A 22,624-nucleotide genomic window follows, 5' to 3' on the forward strand; every position below is an offset into this window, starting at 1 on the left:
TTTGCTCTGCACAGAAACTGCCTCGTGTGCTCTCCCTGCGTTTTCCAGACATTGTAAACGTAATTTTAAAGTTAACTGGCTTTTTTTTTCCTTCTCCTCGGCTGTTAAAAGGCTTTCCACGTGTCTGGAGAAAAAAAAATGCTCTGACATTTCCTGAGTCCAACTGCACACAAGGACCAAGGTTTGAACTTCTTTCCTGATGACTGCACCTCTTCAAGCCTCGATTGGGGCCAAGGCGTAAGTCGGCCTGACATCTGCTCAAGTTTACACTGCGTAGTTACTCCAAAGATGCAGTCTAGCTGCATCAGTAATTTCCTACGCATTGGGGTATCATCGTCGAGGAGTGAATAAACTGCCGTCCAAACACCAGCTTGACCTCGGGCTCCACTTGGACTAAGGCATAAGTAGGCGGGCTCCGTTGTGACGCAGGAACGCAGTCTGGCTCTTGCTGAACAGCATAGTAGCCGGTGAAGTCCCTGACTTGACTCTGTACAAAGTCTTAATAGCAATTGCAAAAATCACTAGTTGGTCTGTGGCTAAACAATGTCTTCGTTGAATAGCTCTTAAGTGCTTGCATCCCCATGCCCCCTGTCAATAAGGCAGCTAGTCGATGTGTAGATCTAATATAGTAGGTGCTTCTGTTAGAGTGAAACGTCTCCATCCCAGCATGCATGTGGAGTGTCATAGTATGCAGAGACTCTTTACATCCAGTGAGTAACTTGATGATGTCACCTTGTAGCTTTCCGCAGACAGCACAATGTTTCACCTCTCGTGGCTTGTCTGTCTGAATGAGGTCACTGCATGTCTCGCATGACTGGACCTCTCGTCTGGGATCTGCAGCATGCTCTCCAGGCTCTTATCCAAGTACACAGAGTAACTAAAAACAAGCACTGGCGTTGCCAATAGGTTTCGCATTTGGAAAGTTGGAGCTATTGGTTTTGTAAATTACATTTTATATTTATATATTGTTATTGACAATGCCAATAACGATATATAAATATAAAATGTCATTTACAAAACCAATAGCTCCAACTTTCTAAATGCGAAACCTATTGGCAACGCCAGTGCTTGTTTACTCATATTTTGTTTGTTAAAGATCTTGGCTTTCTCCATCTTAGTGATGGAAGACAATAATGTCTGTTCGAAAGCTTGAACCTGTTTTGGGATGTTAGTGTAAGGAACAAAAGTAGATTTGTTCCTCAAACCGGTTGTTTCTACACTAGAAGTTAATGGAGCATTGGCGAAAAACGCCTTAAAGCTGATTTTGCGGCAAAATTCTATTGCTTCCATTTTCAATTTAGTGAAGTCGGTGTTCCTACTAGGTACGAATTTTAGACCAAGATTGAGTACTGTTTCCTCCTCCGTAGACAGAACTCTAGATGACAAATTAACTACAGTCGAGGAGTTACCTATGACTTGTAATTGCTGCTCCGGGTTCGCATTTCCCATGGTACCTTGTACCTGGGTTTTGTTTGTTTGCCTTTGTCTAAAAAAGACACTCCCTTCTTTTGATTGCTGTTGTTAGACCCCGATGAATCTGAGGAAGATGTGCTTGAGAAAGTACTAAATCGGTTTCTAGATCTGCCCTGATATGTTGATAAGGCCTGACGCGAATCTGATTGTGAATAGTAATCCTCGCGTAGAAATGGATACACTTGTTCTATTTTAAACGACTTGACGTCGCGCTCATATCTGTTGTTTTTGTCAATTATAGTGTTGTCCTTAAAGATTTGAATATCTTTGTCTATTTTGTCCAGAAGGGACTTTGCATCGGTGACCACCTGGCTGGTCTCAATGGACTTGGTCAATTCCTCTATTTCTTGTGCTTCCTTGTTGCATAAACGTTGTGCCATTTCAATGGTATGGACCATAAGGTCCCGGCTGCATTTGGTATTAATGTAGCTAAAACCTTTTTTATATTCAGGGTCTTCTGTAAAGATGACAGGCACGTTTTTCACCTGGAGGCCCCAAGGGATCGTTCCACCCTTGAGGTGCTTCAAGAGAAAGTAACCGTGTAGCTCTGTTCTTGCGTGTTTTTTGCGTAGTCGAATCAACTTGTCTGATTCGTTCTGCTCTTTTGCGCTAGTGCTCAAAGCTACCGAGGAAAAAGGAGATGAAGCTATCAAATTTTGAATATGTGTCTCAGTGAAAGACAGAGTATCTTTTTCTGCCATATTGTGGAGAGACTGAAAGTCCCTCCAGTCAAATGACTCTATTTTAATCAAAGGACTATATTCAGTCCAAAGACCCTCGCGGGTATGCACCCGCTCTATCAATTGGGAACAAAAGGGGTTGGGTCCTTTATGTGGTGAGGGCTAGACCTAATGACATTAGTAAACAACACAAAATGCCCAAACCACAGTTACTCAATACATTTTTTTGATATAGGGTAAGAAACACTTTATTATCGCTTCCCTGGACACCATTTTTCTGTGTCAATCATTTTGTATTTTCTATAATTTGAAAACATTGCTGACAGAAAAAAGACATTGATTGCAAATATTTACAAATATTTACAAGGCTGGACTAATGTTAGCAAACATTAAGGGCAAAGACTATTTACACATTTAGAAATTATTAGAACACACAATAGAAAATATTCTCACATCAGACATTATTGAAAAAATAATAATACAAACATATCAATTTACGAACAACAAAAAGCTAACAAACACTGAATGAGAGAAACTAGGGGTTGGGAAGATAAATGATTAAATATCTTGTATATTTTAGTGCTGGACCAGCCGGTCCTAGCTTTAGTGCAACAGTAATACTTTGTCTCCCAACCAATACTGCCGACGCGTTTCTAGACCAGACTGGAGTCACTGGTCTGTCATCAGGGCTGTATGTATCTTGTATCTGTGGGATACAAAAGCAATGTTTTGCTTAATCTAGTGTGTGGGCTCCTTTTTATCATACAGTAGCTGTAATGTCGGTGTGCGCTACATACTAAGGCTGCGCAGTGTTGAATTTCAGATCGAGTCTTTTGGGGGTCCGTTTAAATGAAATAACGTGGCCAGGCAGAGAAGCCTAAAAGAATTTAAGGGATGTTTTTAATTTTTATCATTACGAGATTGGTACAATATATTCACTAGCTAAAACAAGTTGGGGAGTGGAAGCATACCTTTTACTTTCAGTAGTGCCGAGTGCTGGCAAGGTCCATTAAAAGCGGCGTGACCATCAGTTTGGGTTCTGAGATATGGGAAAGATTAATATTCAGACGCTTAGCGGTGTGCACATTATGTTAAACACTCGCTTGGAGAATTTGAGAAGGGATTGCCTACCTTGATTTAATCTCTCATTTGCGCTTAAATGGAATTGTTGATTTCAGCATTCTACAAAGAAAAACAAAGCGCACCCTTAGTAGAATATTTTAACTGATTCAGCGCTCAGCAAGCGCGTATTAGTGCAAGTGGGACAAATACCTGTGGCTGGAGCTGCTGCTCTGTGCTGTGGGATTCGAATTTCTCTCAGTAAAGATGGCCGCCGCTATTTTCTGTTTGTTATATGCAAAAGCTATACCGATGTATTATGGGGCATGTAGTCCCATGAGTCACATTTGCTTGAAAATGAAGGCTAGAAGTGCTGTCTACAGCACCTTATCTTAGTCTAAAGCTAATGGGTACGTCCTTCCAATTGTTTATTGTATCATGTATTTTAAAACAAAGGATGAGTACGCTAGATTGTACTAGAATTTTGGGTGGCTTCTCTGGGTCAGTGATCTGTTCTCCTGCAATAGAGGACCAAGACCAGCGGGCAAGCCAGGGATGTCTAACCGATGCAAATCAGGACCGATGTGATCAAATATGCGCTATCTCAGACAGGTTGTTTAAACCAGTCTGTGCACTATTGAACTTTAAAATTAGATACGCTTCTTTTTGTAACAGAACGCGTTCGACGTCATGGCATTTTGACCTGGAGTTTACAGTGTATAGGACAGACCATTTGAATTCTTGCTCATTGTGAGACTTCTCGCAGAAATGCTCCACCATTGGAGCAGACATGACCTTTTTCTTAATCCGCGATCGGTGCTGACTTATTCTGTGGTTGACTTGCTGGCTGGTTTTTTCAATATAAATTAGTTGGCACGGACATAGAATCAAGTACACAACGTTCTTTGTTCTACAATTAGAAAATTCTTTGTGCTTCCACTTGGTCCCATGGTGTACAAACTTGTCGCCTTCTATTGTGCTAGAGCAGGCGATGCAGTTACCACACTTGTGGTGACCCTCGATAGGCTTGAGATTCCATTGCGCCAATAAGTCGCTTTTGGGCTTGGGAATAACCACGTCAGCTCGGATGAGTTCCTGGCCAATGCTGCGGTCTTTTCTGTATGCAAAAATTGGTTTGGGGAACAGGCAGCTCAGCCCCTCCAACAAATGCCAATTCTTTAATACAGCCTGTCTCAATTTGTGGGTGTCCGGACAGAAGGTAGTGACGCACACAAGTTTCTCTAGAGGTACTCGCTGTTTGGTTTGCAGTAGACATTCTCTAGGCGTATATTTTGCACGCTTAAGAGAGTGTTTGAGGAGCTTACGTGGATAACCACGCTCTTGCATATCACAGCAAAATGCTTGGGCATGCAGCTCATAGTTTTGTATTTCTGAGCAATTCCGTCTTATTCTTAATAATTGCCCATAGGGTAAATTAGCTTTTAGACTGCGGGGATGTGCGCTTCTGTGGTGTAAAATCGTGTTTCCGTCAGTGGCCTTCCTGAACAAAGACGAAACCAACCTCCAGTCTACACACCTCATTTCAATATCCAAAAAAGTCATATGACTAGGGCTATTTTCTATCGAGAATTTTATATCTCTGTGCCTAGTATTGAGCCATCCATGAAAGGCCAATAACTCGGTCTGACTCCCCTGCCACAGGAGCCAGACGTCGTCTATGTACCTGTACCACTGTAGTATTTGATGTTTAAAAGGGTTATTCATGTCCACGAACCTTTCCTCATACTGCGCCATGAAGAGCACCGCCATTTCTGGGGCATAAGGACATCCCATGGCGGTGCCCTTTACTTGCATGTAGAACTGGCCGTTGAAAGTGACAACTTGCCAAGAGTACACACTGGATCATACTGAGTAAAACCTTCCGAGTCCACAAGGCCTTGCTTTCCATTGATCTCAGGAAGGCTTTCGACTCAGTAGACTGGGAATACATATTTGCCCTCCGGCCCGAGTGAGGTTCGGCCTGAGATTTATTGGCTGTGTACTCCATTTGTATGTGAATCTGGAGGCCAGGGTGCGTGTTGGGGGGATAACCTCAGAGTAGTTTCTTATAGCACGAGGCACCCAACAGGGCTGTCAACCGTCAGCCCTACTTTTTGTATGTGTGCGTGTAGTGATTTAGCCCGTAGGGGCCTGGATAAGAGTCATCACGTTGATTAGAGGTTTTCAGTGGTCCTCTGAGGTGAGTGACAGAATTTCGCTGTATGCTGATGGCATCCTGCTTTTCCTACATGATCCAGACTCATCGGGCCTAGAGTTCTCCAGATTTTACAGATTTTTGGATCCTCCCCAGTCTACAAATGTTCGATCTACCCCATTGCTCCCTGCCAACAAGATAGGTCATGGGCTTCGGGGATGCCTGTCTTTCCCGACGGGTTCAAGTATTTAGTGGTTTAAGTCACAGACGATGCATCACCCTCTTTCGAGCTGAATCTGTCGTACCCATTGAAGTGCCTCGCGAGAAACGTTAATAAAATAAAAATAACATGTGTCCTTAGGCTGTGGAGATCAAATGTCAGACTGTCCTATAAGGAGCAGTACTGGTATTGACCGGTACCAAAATTAACTACAGAAACGGTGATGCACCAATGAGTTTCTCAATAGGATTTGTATGAAGATTGTTGAGCGTCCTCAGTGACCAACCTCCATGCAGTTTTCTCTCTTGATTTTGATATTATATTTAAAGGTTGCATCAAACACTTGTGTAATTTTTTTTTTCTTTTTTTGTTCTGGTCAGTCCATTATTTTGTGTTGTCTTCATTACATTTCTCTTCTTTTTTACTATGTTTTATGATTACTTGTTTAAAATGAGAGATGGCAATAGTATCGATTGTCGCTGAAAACTATTTTTTTGTACTAATTCATTTCTTACTTGTAACCATCTTATGTAGTTATGTATAATATGATGCTAAAAAGGCATTTGTCCCACTCAGTACATTCCAGTGATTCCAGTGGGAGGGAGCTGGGATTGTTTATTTGCATGTGTATTTGTTCCTATTTCCATAATCCACTTCAGAAGAGAATAAAAATGGAAAGGCCTTCGCCTTCAACCCACATAGGGAGATCTAGGATCTTCACTTTGTATGTGATATACCATTGGGTTGTTCACGGTGATGTTCTCTGGGTGCAATTGCAGTTTGTGATATGTCTGGTAGTAATGAGTGTGCCCGAAATATATACTGTGCTTGATTTATTGTCAAATTGTAGGTATCTTATGTATGATAATTAATGCACAAAGTTGTGTGCGCAAAATGTCTTGCCCCGAATTAGTTGAACGTGTTGTGCTGCACCAGAAATGGGTATTCCTAAGGGTGTTATAAGAGCATGGTTTGCTCAAATAGGGAATGGATGATCCCAGAGTTTAGAGGTGAACGAAAAAGTTGGGTCCTGAGCCAAACTTCCAAGGGGGCGTGGTAACTGATCACTTGTTAGGTGATGTCTGCAGTCTGTTTTCCCCACTAATATGAATCACATTAAAAGATATTATTTCTGTTTAAGTCTCATAGATGGATTTCACTACTGCAACCATTACCCTTTTTTACACGCTCATCTGCCTTCAAAACTTCCAAGCAATTGAAGCTGGTAAGTTACATCATTGCCAGTAGTATTTATTTATTTAGCATTTTTGGTTTAACCTACCGTATCTGGTTTCTGTTTTTGTCTTTTTGATAAACAGATTGTATTGATTTTTTGAAAAGAGAAAAACAATATGATACACAAGAAGCTTGTCTGAGAAAGGTATACAGCGTTCACACAAGGCATTGTCATTCAGTTGATACAATACAGTAACATAAAACAACCACAGCAGCGCTCCTTTTATTAGTCGGGTCATGGGCTAATTGGCCCAGCCATTTCCCCCAAAACCAACCATGCTTGAGGCTGTTGTTCGCACCTATTCCCCCCGCTCCATTGCCAAAAGGTGGATGGAGTGGGAGACTTCCAGCTAGTGGCAATATTGCGTTTGGCGACCATCAGGGCCATGCCTAAGTAGGACCAATTAACCTACCTACATTACCAATTTACAATTACTTCAGCTTGTCAAGAAGGCAGAACATGACATTTGCAAAGGTAGTTAGAGTTCACCATTTGTGAGGAATGGTTCAGAGTGTATTGTTGTAATTCGCTGCCTATGCAGACAAACTGATCCTCAGTCTGGGACCGTGTAAGCCAACTGCTCTAAGGACCATGCACCCATGTTTTAGTCTTTTGTAAGGTTGCCTTCAATCAGATTAGGTGTGGTAGCTTCGCCAGCATGTTGTGTGGTTCTAGTTTCTGTAAGTAGTCCAAGCCTTTCTCTTCTTGAAGTCAATGGAGTTCCTTCAATGCTGGATTCACATGAAGATGGTAATGGAGCGAGAAGAGGGAAAGGAAGAAAAGAAAAGAAATTAAGGCCACCTTTGTGTCTGTAAATATGGCACTAGGAGTCAGGGCTCTTTGGCATTCAAAAGTGCAAGAGGTTTACTCTAAAACGAGACAATATGTAGAGCTGTAACAAGCGTAAATTCTTTTTTCGACAACAATTTTATTGCCACTCTAAATTAATCTCAGGGAATGTTCAGCTTGTTGGACTACAATATTGCAAAGAAATACTTTGAAAAGCTACAATCTATTCTCTCGTTAATTGTGTGGTTTTAGTAAAGAGACGGAGGACAAGTAAGTGGCTCAGACTTCTGTATAAAGAGGGTGTGTAAGGAGGGTATTTGCTATTGCTGATTCCAGCTAATTTATTGGGCGACAACCAGTACCCACCTGGCTGTTACATTCATTCATTCAATTAGTCTTTATTTCGAATAATAAGAATTCATAAAAGACAATACAGTCATGTACAATGTAAAATACACTAGGAATCCCTAGGACTAAAAAACACAATACACAAACAGTATACATAAAATACATCTGAGTGGGACGATCAGTGCAAGGGTACATTAAGTCTCTTAATTCGAATCAGCCAGGACCATCCCAGGAATTTAGCAACACAAACCACCACAATTTCCGATCTTACAACTTGCAGTTTCCTGAGTGCATCACGATAACCATTACAATTCAAAGATGCACATATGGGTTTTAGCCACTTGTTTCTAGGTTCACGGTATACAGGACAACCAAAGAAAAGATGACCAATACTTTCTTCCTGGTCAGAGCACCAGGGACATTTACTTCCTGTCTTCACATCCCATTTAGCAGTAAAGGAATTCACTGGCAAGGTGCCAGTACGAAACTGATGATAGAGCTTACGATCTAACACCTTGGGTATCAAATCCCAATACTGCTCTAATAAGGGAGTGACCTTGTGCAATAAAAATGTTCCTGTTAAATTAGTGTCCAGGGATTGGGTTACCAAGATGGATTTTTTCCATGCCCAAAAGAGCGCCTTAAACTCAGATTTGGATGGGAAGGTAGACCCCCCTGGATTTGACCAAAGCTCAGGAAGGCCCATCATATGTAGGGTGTTTCTAACTTCCCTAAACCAGTGTATTTTTTGTGCACCCCATAATGCTTTTACCTCGTCTAATTCCCGAGCAAAAAGACTAAGCTCGGGAGTGGACCAAAGGCGACGCCAGAGTGACACTATGCGATACTGGGCCAAGTCATTGATTGGTCTACAACCTAGGTCAAGTAACAAGGGTTTAATGGGTGCAGACTGCGGGAGACCTATCATGTTCCGTAGGAACCTATTTTGCGCCACAGCCAAGCATGAAAGATCTTTGTGACCCCAAACTTCGGCTCCATATAAAGTTGCAGAAAGGACCTTAGCCTCATAGATCTTAAGGGCGGGGGTAATATGTTTTGTAAAAGAGTTCTTTTGCTCAAGAAGCAAACAACCAGCCAACCTATTAAATTTCAATTTGGACGTCTCCAATTGGGAGTTCCAGTCGAGATGATGATCAAGAGTCACACCAAGATATGTCATGACCTTGACCTGCTCGAGTTGGACCCCGTTTAGAGACACAGAACAGATCGGAGGGGTTTTCCTACAAAAAACCATAAATTTGGTCTTTTCAACATTTATTTGTAAGTCGTTTGCATTACAAAATTCAGAAAATCTATTCAGGGCCACCTGGAGCCCTCCTCTTGTTTTCGAAAGGAGGAGGGTGTCGTCTGCAAAAATAAGCATAGGATATTTGCGACCACCCAACATTGGTGCATCAGACTGTGTATTATTAAAATATTGGGCCACCTGATTAATAAACAAAAGGAACAAGGTGGGGGCCAGGACACAGCCTTGACGCACCCCACGTTGTACAGGGAAGCATTCTGTCACCTGCCCCTGGCTACCCCATCTAACCTGAGCGAAATTATCCTGGCTGTTACAGTACATGATGTGATATCAGGCACCTATTTAAACTTCAAACTAGCGGGAACTGAAGTTTGCGTGGCGGGGATAGGATGAGGGTAAGGAAAAGCAGAAGTTACTTGGCTCTAATTGGGACTTGTAACCTTTGTTGTCCTTTTGCCTCCTAAGCTATAGGACTCTAATTTGAACACTAAGAACACCATCCCTGTTTGAAGATGGGCAGCTGAAAACATATGTCCAAATGATGGACAGCTACGATCTCCCTCCGGGACAATTGCTGGTACATAGGCAACTAGTAGACAGCACCCGTCAATGTTGGGACATTACGGAGAGAGAACCGCCGACACACCCGGTATTACATACAATCCTATGTATGGCGGTGGGCAGGCACTTTGTCACGTGGCATTACAAGGCGATAAGGGAACTGATCACAACCCCTTTGCAAGCCCTGTGTAAAAAATGGGAGCATGAGATAGGGCGAGTGCTTAATGACAAAAAATGGGAAAAGGCTCTAGAATACCCCAAAAAGGTTTCAAGAAACGCATGCTTCAAAAACATTCAATTCAACATTCTACATTGCACATACTTAACATCGCATCGACTACACCGATTTTACCCGGATACACATTTTGCCTGCCCCAGATGCCAAACACCTGAGGTGAACTTCAAACACATGTTCTGGGACTGTCCCATAATCCAGGCTTTTTGGGGTAGGGTCCATCAGGTGCTGTGGGCGACGGTCCACCTCGCGAATGTTGACACATGGGAGGCATGTGCCTTGGGGGTCTTCCGCAGGCGGAAGACAGAGAAGGTGTAGTGCAGGTTTGGGTCCTTAGTCATTGAAGGGCAACGGCAGGAACCCCCGGAAGCAGCCTGGATATGCGGCATTAAAAATGGGGGGCGGTAGAAGAAGAAACGCTAAGAGATTAGGAAACGAAGGGGATTCGCAAACATCCCATCTCCATGTAATCGACACAACTCATGTTCCAATTCACACAAGAAACAACGCCAGATGGCTCCCCCGGAGCGGCCCAGTCTCAATCTCAAACCCCACCCCTGTCCCCAATAGTGCAAGAAAATGCCGGCATGTCATAACCATGGGAAATGAAGAGCCGACCGTATACTAAGATTTCACCAGACTGGATCCCTGACCAGTGATGGAAGAGGTAGCCTCCTTAGGACGTCACACTCCCTGATCTCCTGATGCCTCAGATACTTCATAAACAAAATGCAACCAACCACGTGATACATGATTACCACAATACAGCGTGTAGGCCCCCCGATTCCCTTCCATTCCCCTCTCCCTTAGTTAATTGTTCTACGTTAAACCCCCCCCGCCCCCGACACCCCAAGCCAACACCACAAGCATTGGTTCATAAGTCTTGGCAACACAAGCAGGGGCATTTGTTGCAGAGGTGTACAGGGAAAGAGTGGGAGACTAATTCTCCTTTCATGCCCTCGCGGAAACCCACACATACAGGCACTAGGCATTGGTCAGCCTATTATCACATATACTAGTCCACTGAAGAAGTAATATCCACGTAATTATGTTGTCTCCTGCTAGAGATTATAACAATAAGATAGAATGGATGATCTGCAATACATTGATATGGACTGACAGCCTGTTTACTCCTGTCATCATGTATTATTGCAAATGTATAACAATGTGCCATGAGAGGAAAAACTCCCAATAAAAGAAATGTCAACAAAAAAAAAACACCATGTTAGCACTTGTCCCTCTGGTAATAAGATGGAGTGATCCAAAGCTTACTTAGGAAGGGGATGTGCAGGTAGAAAATCCAAACTCAATAAGAGTATTTGCAGTTGTGAATAAATTGAGGCCCAGACATGATTTGACTTAAGTAAGTAAAAGTACTTTAGTCTCAACACACACACAGGAACACAACTACACTTAAGGTATAGCAATAGATTGTACACAAGGTTTTGTTTATGTACTAGGATCAGTATATTTATGAAGTAAAGTGTTTAACAACCAATATCAGCAACTCTGGGTGATGCCCAGGGTCAACTTTCTGTCCAGTGTGAACATTCTAGCTTGTCTTTTCAGTTAGTTCTCATCCCCAGCACTAATTTTGTTGCCTCTGTAGCACTTGGGGCCTCTGTCCACTCTTAATGTCAGTCCGCTCAGCTGCACCCGCACTTAGGGGAAAGCAACCAGTCACTGAGCGCAAGGCCGGCCACCTGGAATGGCCAGAGCAGATGCCATGATGGGCCACTTCAGGAGATGGGGCCCTCTGCACTTATCAGCCACCTCCAAGTGGGCCACACAAAAGGGGTTTCAAGAGCTCACCCAGAGATCTGCAGATCAGGGTGACTGTTGTTGTCATCAAGTGCCAGTGCACCTGGATCCCTGGGCCCACTCCACTGGCAGTGAGTGCTGAAGGTATCTGCGGTTTGTGATTGTAAGCATAGGTTGCACAGGGGCAATTTGTCACACTCTTAGTTGATTCTAGCTTAGATTATGAGGTTTAATGCCTCACCATTCTGATTATATTCTTTTAGGTAAACAAAGGGGCCAAGCAGCGCAAAAATGGAGGCAACCAGGCGCAACACGTGGGGCAGGGTCAATGTCAATAAGGCACTTACTATTTATTTTATTTATTTATTTTTGGCATTTATTAAGCGCGAACAATTGCCCGCAGGCGTCTCGGCGCTATACTGTTTTACCCTCCTTTATGATTTATGCAGTTTTTCAGAGGTTGAATAGCCAGGTTTTCAATTTCTTCCTAAAGGACAATAGATTTGGGCTTGATCTTATTGTTTGTGGAAGCGTATTCCATAATCTTGGGGCGGCAGCTAAAAAACGTCTGTCTCCCCAATTGACCAATCTAGTCCGTGGCACTACTAGGTCATTCTGTCCTGCAGATCGTAGCATTCGGGTGGGGATGTACGGAACAAGGTGGTCGCACAGGAATTGAGGCGCTTGATGGTGTAGTGCCTTGTAGACGATACATAACGTCTTAAATTTGATTCGGTTCCTAACAGGTAGTACTAAAGAACTAGTTGGCAGATTCACCCCCAGGCCCAATGTAGTGCTGGATGATGTTGGTTTCTACACCCTCTATCCACTATGCTGGGCTGTATATTCCTGTTCTTGGCAGTTTTGCCCTGTAGGCATGCCTCCAGAGTTCCCTTCTCATTTCAGCAAACATGCGCTTTCCCTTATGGGTCTTCCTTCAGATCTTCTAGAAGGATGCAGAGCTTCAGTTTGCGCCCCACCTGGCAGAGGACCAGGCTGTCAGGTACACCAGTCCTGGAAACTAAGTGAGCCTTTCTTCTCTACACTGCTGTGCAGAACCTGGACCCAGTCAGTGAGAAATGCCTGGAACATTGACTTGACATTTCTTAGTGTGTTTCCTAGTTTGACAAATAAACATGCGTATCCCAGTGCCCAGCTATGTTTTGTAATGCATTTGGCCTCTTTCAAACAGGCTGCTCAGCCATATCCTTTTGATCTGCAGACTTGACAGGAAGGTTGTTTAGCTATCGAGAGCGTAAAATAATGGCATAAAAGGAGAGGGGTCTTCCCTGTCTGGCTGAACTCTGTGCAGCATACGACATGAATGTGTGTCAGGTTTACATCAAAGGGCCTAAGAATAGTCCCAGGTTTTTCACCAAATCATATCCCTGTGTGGGAGGCTCATCATCACATACTGGAAGATGAGCCACATACTGGAGGTGAAGAAAGCAAACACTCGAGAAAGTCTTTAGAAGTCTTATAAATGTTTATTGCACACATGTAGCAAGCAGCAAAATAATTTAAGTGCAGATTCAGAAGTCCATGGACCAGCACTTTGCCATCTGTGACGTTGGAAGCATACGATACTACATTTACTTCATTTTAACCTTCCTATATACATTTTCCATAATGCTGCAAGCAGAGAGTGATTAAACTGGAAAGCTAATGAGCAGGTGTCTAGCTCTTCTCATGGTAAGAACACAAGAAGTGCTTGAGAAGGGGATACATGGGGTACCATAGAAAGCTGACTTCACTAAATTTGAGGGAATAATTGGGAAACAAAATGGAGAAGGTCCTGTTTGTTTCAGGCACTTTACAGCATGTCTGAGGTCGCTGAAGAGTGTGGCTTAACAGAGTGTCTGATGGCAGACCTCACATATCGAGGGGTAAGCTTTTTTCCTCAAATGAAATAAGCGTATTCCTCTCGGACAGAACACTTATGAAGCAACTTGGCAGTGGGCAAGTGGTTTTCACAGGAGGTGACATAGTCAGAGGTAGTCTCCAGAATACTTTTAGGACAGAGTTCACTCCCAAACAACGAACCAGGCAGGGAAAGAACAGGAACAGAAACAACAACCGACCCGTTGGCCATAAAAAGAGTGACCAGGAGTCACAAAACATGATGAAACAGGAATTAGCGATGAACAACTCCTCCCATCAACTGAGTCAAATAGAAATTAATACTCTACGAAAGGGAACATCCTTTGTTCCCACTTATCATTCGATTTGTTTGGAGTCCGAAGTGAGCTTTTTCAAATGTATGCATATCCTTGGCTTTGGGCATTTCTTCATAAATGTAATGGATAACCAACCACCCAGAACCAAAGGTATATTAAAAGGACTGAAATCCAAGAGTACTTACATGGGCCCAGTAAGCCACAAAACGTTAGATTCTTTTGAGACCATCATTAAACACGCCATCCAAAACCTGTGCGAAGGCAAGAGGACTAAACATTTGAATCTCACTGTTAAAGAATATGGAATTCTTGTAAATATTGCCAATATCCCTGAAATTACATGCAGTGAGGCTGATAAGGGAGGAACACTGGTGATTATGGATTCATCATTCTACCTACAAAGTGTCAACGAACACGTGTTTGACTCTTTGACTTATATGAAACTCGATAACAATCCCATTGGTGAATTTGTCAAATCTTTGAAAACCATCTTAGACACAGCTGTCATGAATGGGACTATCAATGAAGATGGCAGGAGTTCTCTTCTAAAAGATGATCCAAGAAGCCCAAGAATTTAAATGTTACCAAAAATTGACAAAAACCCAACTAAACCTCCTTTCAGACCCATCGTGTCCACATGCGGAACTATCTATGAACCCATTGACAAATACCTAGACTGTTATTTGCAACCTCTGGTATAATAAATGACAACCTACATCAAAGATACTACCAATTTCATATTGAAAATTCGAACCGTTGATCTTGAAGACGACCAAAACATTTTGTTGTGCACAATAGATGTCAAGTCACTTTATACATCAATTCCACACGACCTTGGCTTTGAGGCCTCTGAACATTTTTTGACTAAGACTGAGTTGGATGATGATTTGAAAATATTTCTACTTGACCTATTGGACTACACTCTGTACCAAAGCCACATATGTTGGGAAAATAAGTACTTCTTGCAACTCACTGCTGCTTCTATGGGCAATTTTGCAGCGCCTTGTTATGCTAATCTTTTTATGCACAAGTTTGAAATCGATCACATTTTAACTAACAACTTGTGGATTAACAATATTGTGATGTTTGTAAGATATATCGATGACATTTTCATGTTTTGGAAAAGATCCAGGCAAGAGTTATCACTAGCCACTGAGCACTTGAATTCCATTAACGATTGCATTGAATTTACTCATAATTATAGTGATTTTACTAACAATTTTTTTAATGTATTTGTCTTAGAAATCGGATACAGATTGGAAACTGATATATACAGGAAAGAGACTGACCGAAATAACTTTTACATTACAACAGCATCCATCAATCTTCTTTAAAAAATAATTTGCCTTACTCTCAGCTATTGCGAGTCAAAAGAATTGTATCCAATCCTGATAGACTTTCTATAAATACAGCAGACATGGTCCGAAAATTCAGTGATAGAGGTTATTCCTCTAGAATATTGGAGAGTGCTTTACAACGTTCTTCATCCAAATCATATGAACAACTTCTGATGCTGACCAAGAAACAAGATTTATTTATTTATTTATTTATTTTTATTTATTTTATTTAACTTGTAAGGCGCACAGCTAGCCGCAGTGGGTTTTCCGGCGCCAAGGGACAGATTAAAAGGAAGAAAAGAGAACAACCATAAATCATTGCCGAAAGAGCCATGTCTTGAGTCCTTTGCGGAAGCGGAGATAGGTGGTTTCGGTTTTCAGTGCAGTGGGCAAAGTATTCCAAAACTTAGGGCCTAAGTGGGAGAATGAGCGGCCGTCCATTCTCACCAGCCTAAATCTAGGAATTACAAAATCACCTTTACAGGAGCTGTGCCTTGTTTAATCTTGAATATATAGCAGAGAGCCTTAACTTAATTCTGCTGGCGATCCTGAGCCAGTGGAGGTCACGAAGTGACTGGGAAATGGAGACTCTCTGCGGAACATGGCATAAGAGTTGTGCAGCCGCATTCTGCACAACCTGAAGCTTTCTAAGAGTTTCTTGATCAGCTCCTAAATAAAGAACGTTACCGTAATCCAGGCGTGAAACAACTAAGGCCTGGACGACCGTCCTCTGTGTCGAAACTGGTTACATCCAAAGAATTTTGTGGAGCCATCTTAAAATAGTAAAGCAAGTAGAGGCCACTTTTACTACTTGCTGCTGCTAGAGAGATTCTCATCAATGAGAAATCCAAGGTTGCGAACCTAAAGATAAAGGGAATCGTACAGTTTTGGTGTTTACATTTTCCATGCAAAGTCTGGAATTCAAAAGGTTAATTCTAAAACATTGGCTGATGATACAAACGGAAGTTTAAGGGTATTTTTGTTGAACCTCCTCTGTTCGCTTATGAAATGCAAAAACATCAAAGAAATGCTATCTGCACGCAAACCTAAAATCACTAATCATTCTAACAGAGGCACTGTTCCATGTTTTAATTGCAATAATTGCAACAGCATCATCAAAGGAAACTATACAACTCACCCATGTAAAGGAAACAAAATCAAATTACGGGTAACTGCTAATTGTGACACCAAAAGTGAAGTTTACATACTGAAATGCTCTTGTGGCTTGCCATACATTGTGAAATTTTTTACTCTTTGAATGTATGCTCGTCTTCGACCATGTATAGCGGCGCTCTGCTGCCTTTCGCTTATGCTTGTGCTATACAATCACGATGTACATGCACACATCATTCTTGTGCGCACCAGTATAGGTGGTTGGCAGTAGGTGATAAAGGTGAAAAGGCTTAATTTTTCTGTTGAAGTGGCAATAATAATAATGATCATGTACACTTCTGTAGTCTACTACATCCTTTATAATGAAGAAAGCTGAAACAATGGTCATAATTATGGTGATGATGATGATGAACATAATTACAATGATAATTTGAAAGATGATGATAATGAATCTGATGATGATAAATATGATCTGTTGATGACCATCTTCAATAACAATTCTAATATGGCATTGCCTTTCTTAAAGCTTGATTTCCTTTGATCATTTTTGCCTTTTTTTAATTCACACATTCTGCAGCCCCCTTTGTAGTCCTTGGCCCGGAAGGTCCAGTCGCAGCCACCGTCGTTGGGGATGCCCTGCTGACCTGTCGCCTGTCACCTGGCCTCAGTGCCCAGGGCATGGAGATCCGGTGGTACCGGAAGCACTCGGATTCCATCGTTCTGCTATACCGGAAGGGGACAGAGCACGAGGATCATCAGTTGCCGGAGTATCAAGGCAGGACCCAGTTGCTCACGCATGCTATTGCTAACGGCAGCGTGATATTAAGGATCCACCCTGTGAGAGTCACGGATGAAGGAGAGTACAGGTGCTACTTCAATTCGGATACATATCACGACGAGGCTGCGCTGGAGCTCATGGTCACAGGTCAGTGGATGGTCGCTGAATGTTCATGGTGTCTACACAATACTCTCTTAAAGATTGACACGAGGGTTCCATACATGATGTCCCTACCCTTGCTGGAAATCCTACGTTCATTAGGGCGCCGATATTGACTGTAAAACAGGACACCGGGTAGTTGATGCATTTTGTTGCCTCCTATAACACAGTGGACTGCTTTCAGCCTCTTGCTAGAAAAAAGTGGTGCTTGGAATGCTTTTTCTCAGCCACTGCTAATTACTCTAGACCCCATTCCAGTCATTCATTTTTTAATTCACTGTGCTTGTTCAGGCATGGACGAATGATAAGCAACAGAGTCTTGGTGCTGCTCCAATAGGAGAACTTCTGCCCGAACTGCAGGGAGGTATGATAACCAAGAGTCTTGGTCCTGCTCCAATAGGAGAAGTCCTGCCCGAACTGCAGGGAGGTATGATAAACAAGAGTCTTGGTCCTGGTTCAATAGGAGAAGTCTTCTCGAACTGCAGGTAGGTATGATAAACAAGAGTCTTGGTCCTGCTCCAATAGGGGAAGTCCCGCCCGAACTGCCAGGAGGTATGATAAACAAGAGTCTTGGTCCTGCTCCAATAGGGGAAGTCCCGCCCGAACTGCCAGGAGGTATGATAAACAAGAGTCTTGGTCCTGCTCCAATAGGGGAAGTCCAGCCCGAACTGCAGGGAGGTATGATAAAGAAGAGAATTGGTCCTGCTCCAATAGGAGAAGTCCTGCCCGAACTGCAGGGAGGTCTGATAAACAAGAGTCTTGGTCCTGCTCCAATAGGAGAAGTCCTGCCCGAACTGCAGGTAGGTATGATAAACAAGAGTCTTGGTCCTGGTTCAATAGGAGAAGTCTTCTCGAACTGCAGGGAGGTCTGATAAACAAGAGTCTTGGTCCTGCTCCAATAGGGGGAGTCCAGCCCGAAAGGCAGGGAGGTATGATAAAGAAGAGTCTTGGTCCTGCTCCAATAGGGGACGTCCCGCCCGAACTGCAGGGAGGTATGATAAACAAGAGTCTTGGTCCTGCTCCAATAGGAGAAGTCCTGCCCGAACTGCAGGTAGGTATGATAAACAAGAGTCTTGGTCCTGGTTCAATAGGAGAAGTCTTCTCGAACTGCAGGGAGGTCTGATAAACAAGAGTCTTGGTCCTGCTCCAATAGGGAAAGTCCAGCCCGAACAACAGGGAGGTATGATAAACAAGAGTCTTGGTCCTGGTTCAATAGGAGAAGTCTTCTCGAACTGCCGGGAGGTATGATAAAGAAGAGTCTTGGTCCTGCTCCAATAGGGGAAGTCCCGCCCGAACTGCAGGGAGGTATGATAAACAAGAGTCTTGGTCCTGCTCCAATAGGAGAAGTCCTGCCGGAACTGCACGTAGGAATGATAAACCAGAGTCTTGGTCCTGGTTCAATAGGAGAAGTCTTCTCGAACTGCAGGGAGGTCTGATAAACAAGAGTCTTGGTCCTGCTCCAATAGGGTGAGTCCAGCCCGAAAGGCAGGGAGGTATGATAAAGAAGAGTCTTGGTCCTGCTCCAATAGGGCAAGTCTAGCACAAACTGCTAGTTCCTGTCACCACTGATTGTGAAAACTAACAGCCGCAGCCGATCTCGGCCTACTTCCGCCTCCGCAACTACCAAGTTAAGAATGCATTAGAGCGGTGTCACACCCCAAACACCCCTGCTGAAGCTACGCTCATTGCTCCTGGACTTAGTACTATCCCCGGGGTGTAGCAGTACGGTCACGTACAACACAGCGGCCTGGAACCCCTGCCCTATGACCACTTTAAATGTATTGTTACTGCGCGCACTCATCTTTCCTACAAGAAGTCTTGATGGCAGAGTGGTCAAATCGGTGCATGTGGGCTCAAACTTTCTAGTTGTCACCTTTTACAAATAATTTTATCAGGTGACTGGTGACCCTCTGCACTAAGCCTGGGTCACAAACAGAGGGGGCGGTGCAGGCAAATTAACTGGGCGGGCTGAGCGAGAGCCAAGCCATGGGTTTGGATGGACTTTAAGAGTCTGTGCACGAGCCGAGATAATATGCAAATGTCCGGCATGTAGATTGTGCAGCAAGCATAGTGGAAAAATATGATACAATCTCTTCACAATAAAAAAAGAGTGTTTCTTTACCATGCAGAAGCGTAACACCTCAAAACATAAGATTATATCACTGCAGAGACAGACATTTATTAAAAGTGATATTTTTTAGAAATATTCATGACTCGTTTCCCAACGACAAAGCTGTTAGTGAACTATGAGGCCAGTCAGTAGTCCTGGAAACCCTAAACATGGCCCAGATGCTTATCGATGAAACAACATTACAGTCTATTAAATCAATTATAAGAGCTGATTTACAACATATACTCTGAACTGAAGTACTTAAAAGTGTGCTCATATGCGATAATGAAGAAATAGGAGGCTGTGTGAAGGGAAATATTTGCTGAAGATAAAACAATTTGGACACGAAGGGGAACCGATATTGATCTGGTTATCTGGTTTAACATTTTAAAAGTCAGCTAACAGATGGGTCCGTCTACATCTCCGTCTCCTGTTTACTTCGCAGTGCACTGTTTTGTTGTTCATTCTTGGTTCACAGTGAGAAAAACTGACACAAAGAATACAGACCTGACTCAGGACCCCCCCCCCAGGCCCAACTACTAAGCCAAGAATGTATTTATTTAGGGTGGGGTGGGGGTCACACCCCAAGTACCCATGCCCCCTGAATCTACGCCCTGCTCCTGATGTTGTCACTCAGAGTGAAGATAGCAAATGCCTGACCTAGGCCTACCCGTTGACCCATGCTATATGTGTAGGAGACCGAAAAATAATGGAAATGGTACAACTGTCCAATGAATGACGAGTTGTCTAAAAGCCCCTAAAAGTAAGCAAATTATTTATGCAATCTAGTAAAATCAAAAGGTCTTGTCTAAATATACTTGCAGCAAGGTGTCATCACATTACTATACAGATTTCTTTTTAGTTATGCGAACTATGGCTCTTAAATCACAATGGTTTTGTAGCTGGATAAACTACGAACCTCAGCTCAGTGATGCACATTTGGTCGGGTGATCTACATGCCTTGGTGCATAAATATTCCTTTAATAGTGAGTTATGTACCTCAGTGCACAGATTTATTTGCACACTATACTTTTTGTTCCCAAACCAGTGTCAGCATTTCAAAACTGTTACATATGCATATTTTGAGGTACATGTTTCCCCGATGATTTACACAATCTGCGACTCATAAACATGTTATAGTCGTCATGAAACCGACGGAGTCCACCTGTAGCTTCGGTCCCATCCCAGCCCCTCCCCCCCCCCCCCCCACTTAACTATTCAGTACCACCCCCTGTACCCCCTACAGTCTACCCACGGCTGACACATGTTCTCCCATTTCTTGGGGCATCCCCTGCTTTCATAAATTATCCTTTCAGCCGCACAACACACTATATACTTTTGATGTCAGCTTTCCTCTGCCCCTATTAAACTTCGAATTCTAAAAGAAGCAATGCAAGATGCTTGGAACACGAAGGGGAAAGGGATGTTTCTGTCTGCATTCAGTGTGCTGGTGGTTCGTCTGCAGTACAACCGCAGCTACTGCTTCCTGGTGAGGTGAAACGTTGACAAGGAGCCACCTCCCCCGAAATGAGCCTTGGAAAGGCAGTGCTGAGATGCAATCTACCTCAGGCAATCTGCAAAAGAACTACCTTCCATTCAAAACAAAGTATACCCACCACAGAAACAGTAGCAGATTCGCTGCATCGAAACCTCGCACATTTTCAATATCATTCTGACATAAACCCCTCTCATCCCAAGTTGGGAACTATTGGGGCATAACGTTATTTTCCCCCCAGCGTTTTTTTATGGGTCCATGAGAATAATTTCCTATGTTTTTGGAGTTGTAATATAGCGCGAACTAAGCTCAAAGTGAATTAGTGCACTTAGCATGAGCACCAAATTAAATTGCACATTTTTTAGGCTCGAGGAGATTAAGAGATTGCACAGAATGACAGAATGTTGAGACGAGGCTGGGTCTCAAATCTGGTTTCCCAAGTCAACAGCTCTAAAACTGTAAAATTAAAATAGGCGTTTTGACATACACTATTTTTGTATAGCACGTTTTAATTTTTTATCCCCAGGCCACGTTCTCAATAAAATTGTACAGCCAAGCGCAAAGAGCAACATAAAACAACATTATTTGCATTATTTATCTAATCTTGAAAACTCATTGACCCTGGCTGGAGTTTCCTGGCATGTCCTTACAAACTCGATTATATGTTTATATTTTTAAAACCACTTTTCTGTTCTTGTTCTTATATCTCTTACAAAAAAGGGAAGTACTATTGTATAATCTCTGACAGGAAACCGAGTGCGAGGATGGTGGTGGGGCAGATTTGTGGCTGCTTTTAAAGGAGAAAGACTGACAAACATAAGGAAAAAGACAAACCTTTGTTTTGTGTTTGGCATTTAACTGCACAGTTCTTTTAAGCTATCCTGAAAAAGGACAGACACATGCACCCTTCCACAAATACAATTTGTTACAACAATCATGAAATAGCGGAAGAAAGTAAATAGCTTATTAAACAGACACATGTTCTCCCTAGCTGTATGTGTTAGCAGCAAAAGGAGGATGATAGTCGATAAACCACGCTGGTACTTCCCTGCATGCATACCTTACTCCTGAAGTGTATTGATTGTAATCCCGGGTGAGGCTCAGAGCGCCCTAACCTCTAATTCAGTGTTATATGCTCTTCCGGACGTTTCAGTGGTGCTGCCTAGAATCTCACACCACATGCTAGCCCCCCATTCTCCCTGAGTCTGGGAGGGGTGAAGAATGCCAACGGGCGGACAACTGTAGTCGCGAAGGGCAGGAGTGGTCAGTAGGCTTTATGTGAGCACACCCTGCACATGAAAAGCCAAGTGAACACACACCAGAAGCTGCACGCATGGCCCACAGCGCCTGCTGCACCACTAGGTGTTCTTATGCAAACACATGCAAGGGCGGACGAACTCTGTTGATGCACCACAGTGCCACGTAAACTACTGGCTATAATGTGAACGGACCGTGGGGGCAGGGTGCTCCCGGATTGTATTCCCCCACCGGGGCGGGGGTGTGCACGGATTGTACTCACGCACCAAGGGCCTCTTCAACACTAGTTATGATGTAAACACACTTAATAGCATCTACTGAGTTAACCAGCCCGAGCAGGAAATCAAAGTAGTCCCAAGGAAGACATAAACACCTACCATGTAAGGAAACTGTAGTTGGCCAGTGCTCCTGAG

At 43.1% G+C, this 22,624-nt stretch overlaps 1 protein-coding gene across 1 annotated transcript in view; it reads left to right on the forward strand.

The window, feature by feature from the left end:
* The window catches only part of LOC144756225 (butyrophilin subfamily 1 member A1-like), a 121,776-nt gene that overhangs the window by 42,450 nt on the left and 56,702 nt on the right, over window positions 1-22,624 (forward strand). Inside the window, exons 2-3 of the mRNA XM_078645842.1 lie at window positions 6,729-6,812; window positions 16,990-17,337. Of these exons, the coding sequence (XP_078501968.1) occupies window positions 6,737-6,812; window positions 16,990-17,337 (424 nt within the window). The 5' untranslated portion in view covers window positions 6,729-6,736. The remainder of the gene's footprint in view (window positions 1-6,728; window positions 6,813-16,989; window positions 17,338-22,624) is intronic.

This window comes from Lissotriton helveticus, chromosome 5_1 (assembly GCF_964261635.1).
Source record: "Lissotriton helveticus chromosome 5_1, aLisHel1.1, whole genome shotgun sequence".
Taxonomy (NCBI): Eukaryota; Metazoa; Chordata; class Amphibia; order Caudata; family Salamandridae; genus Lissotriton; species Lissotriton helveticus.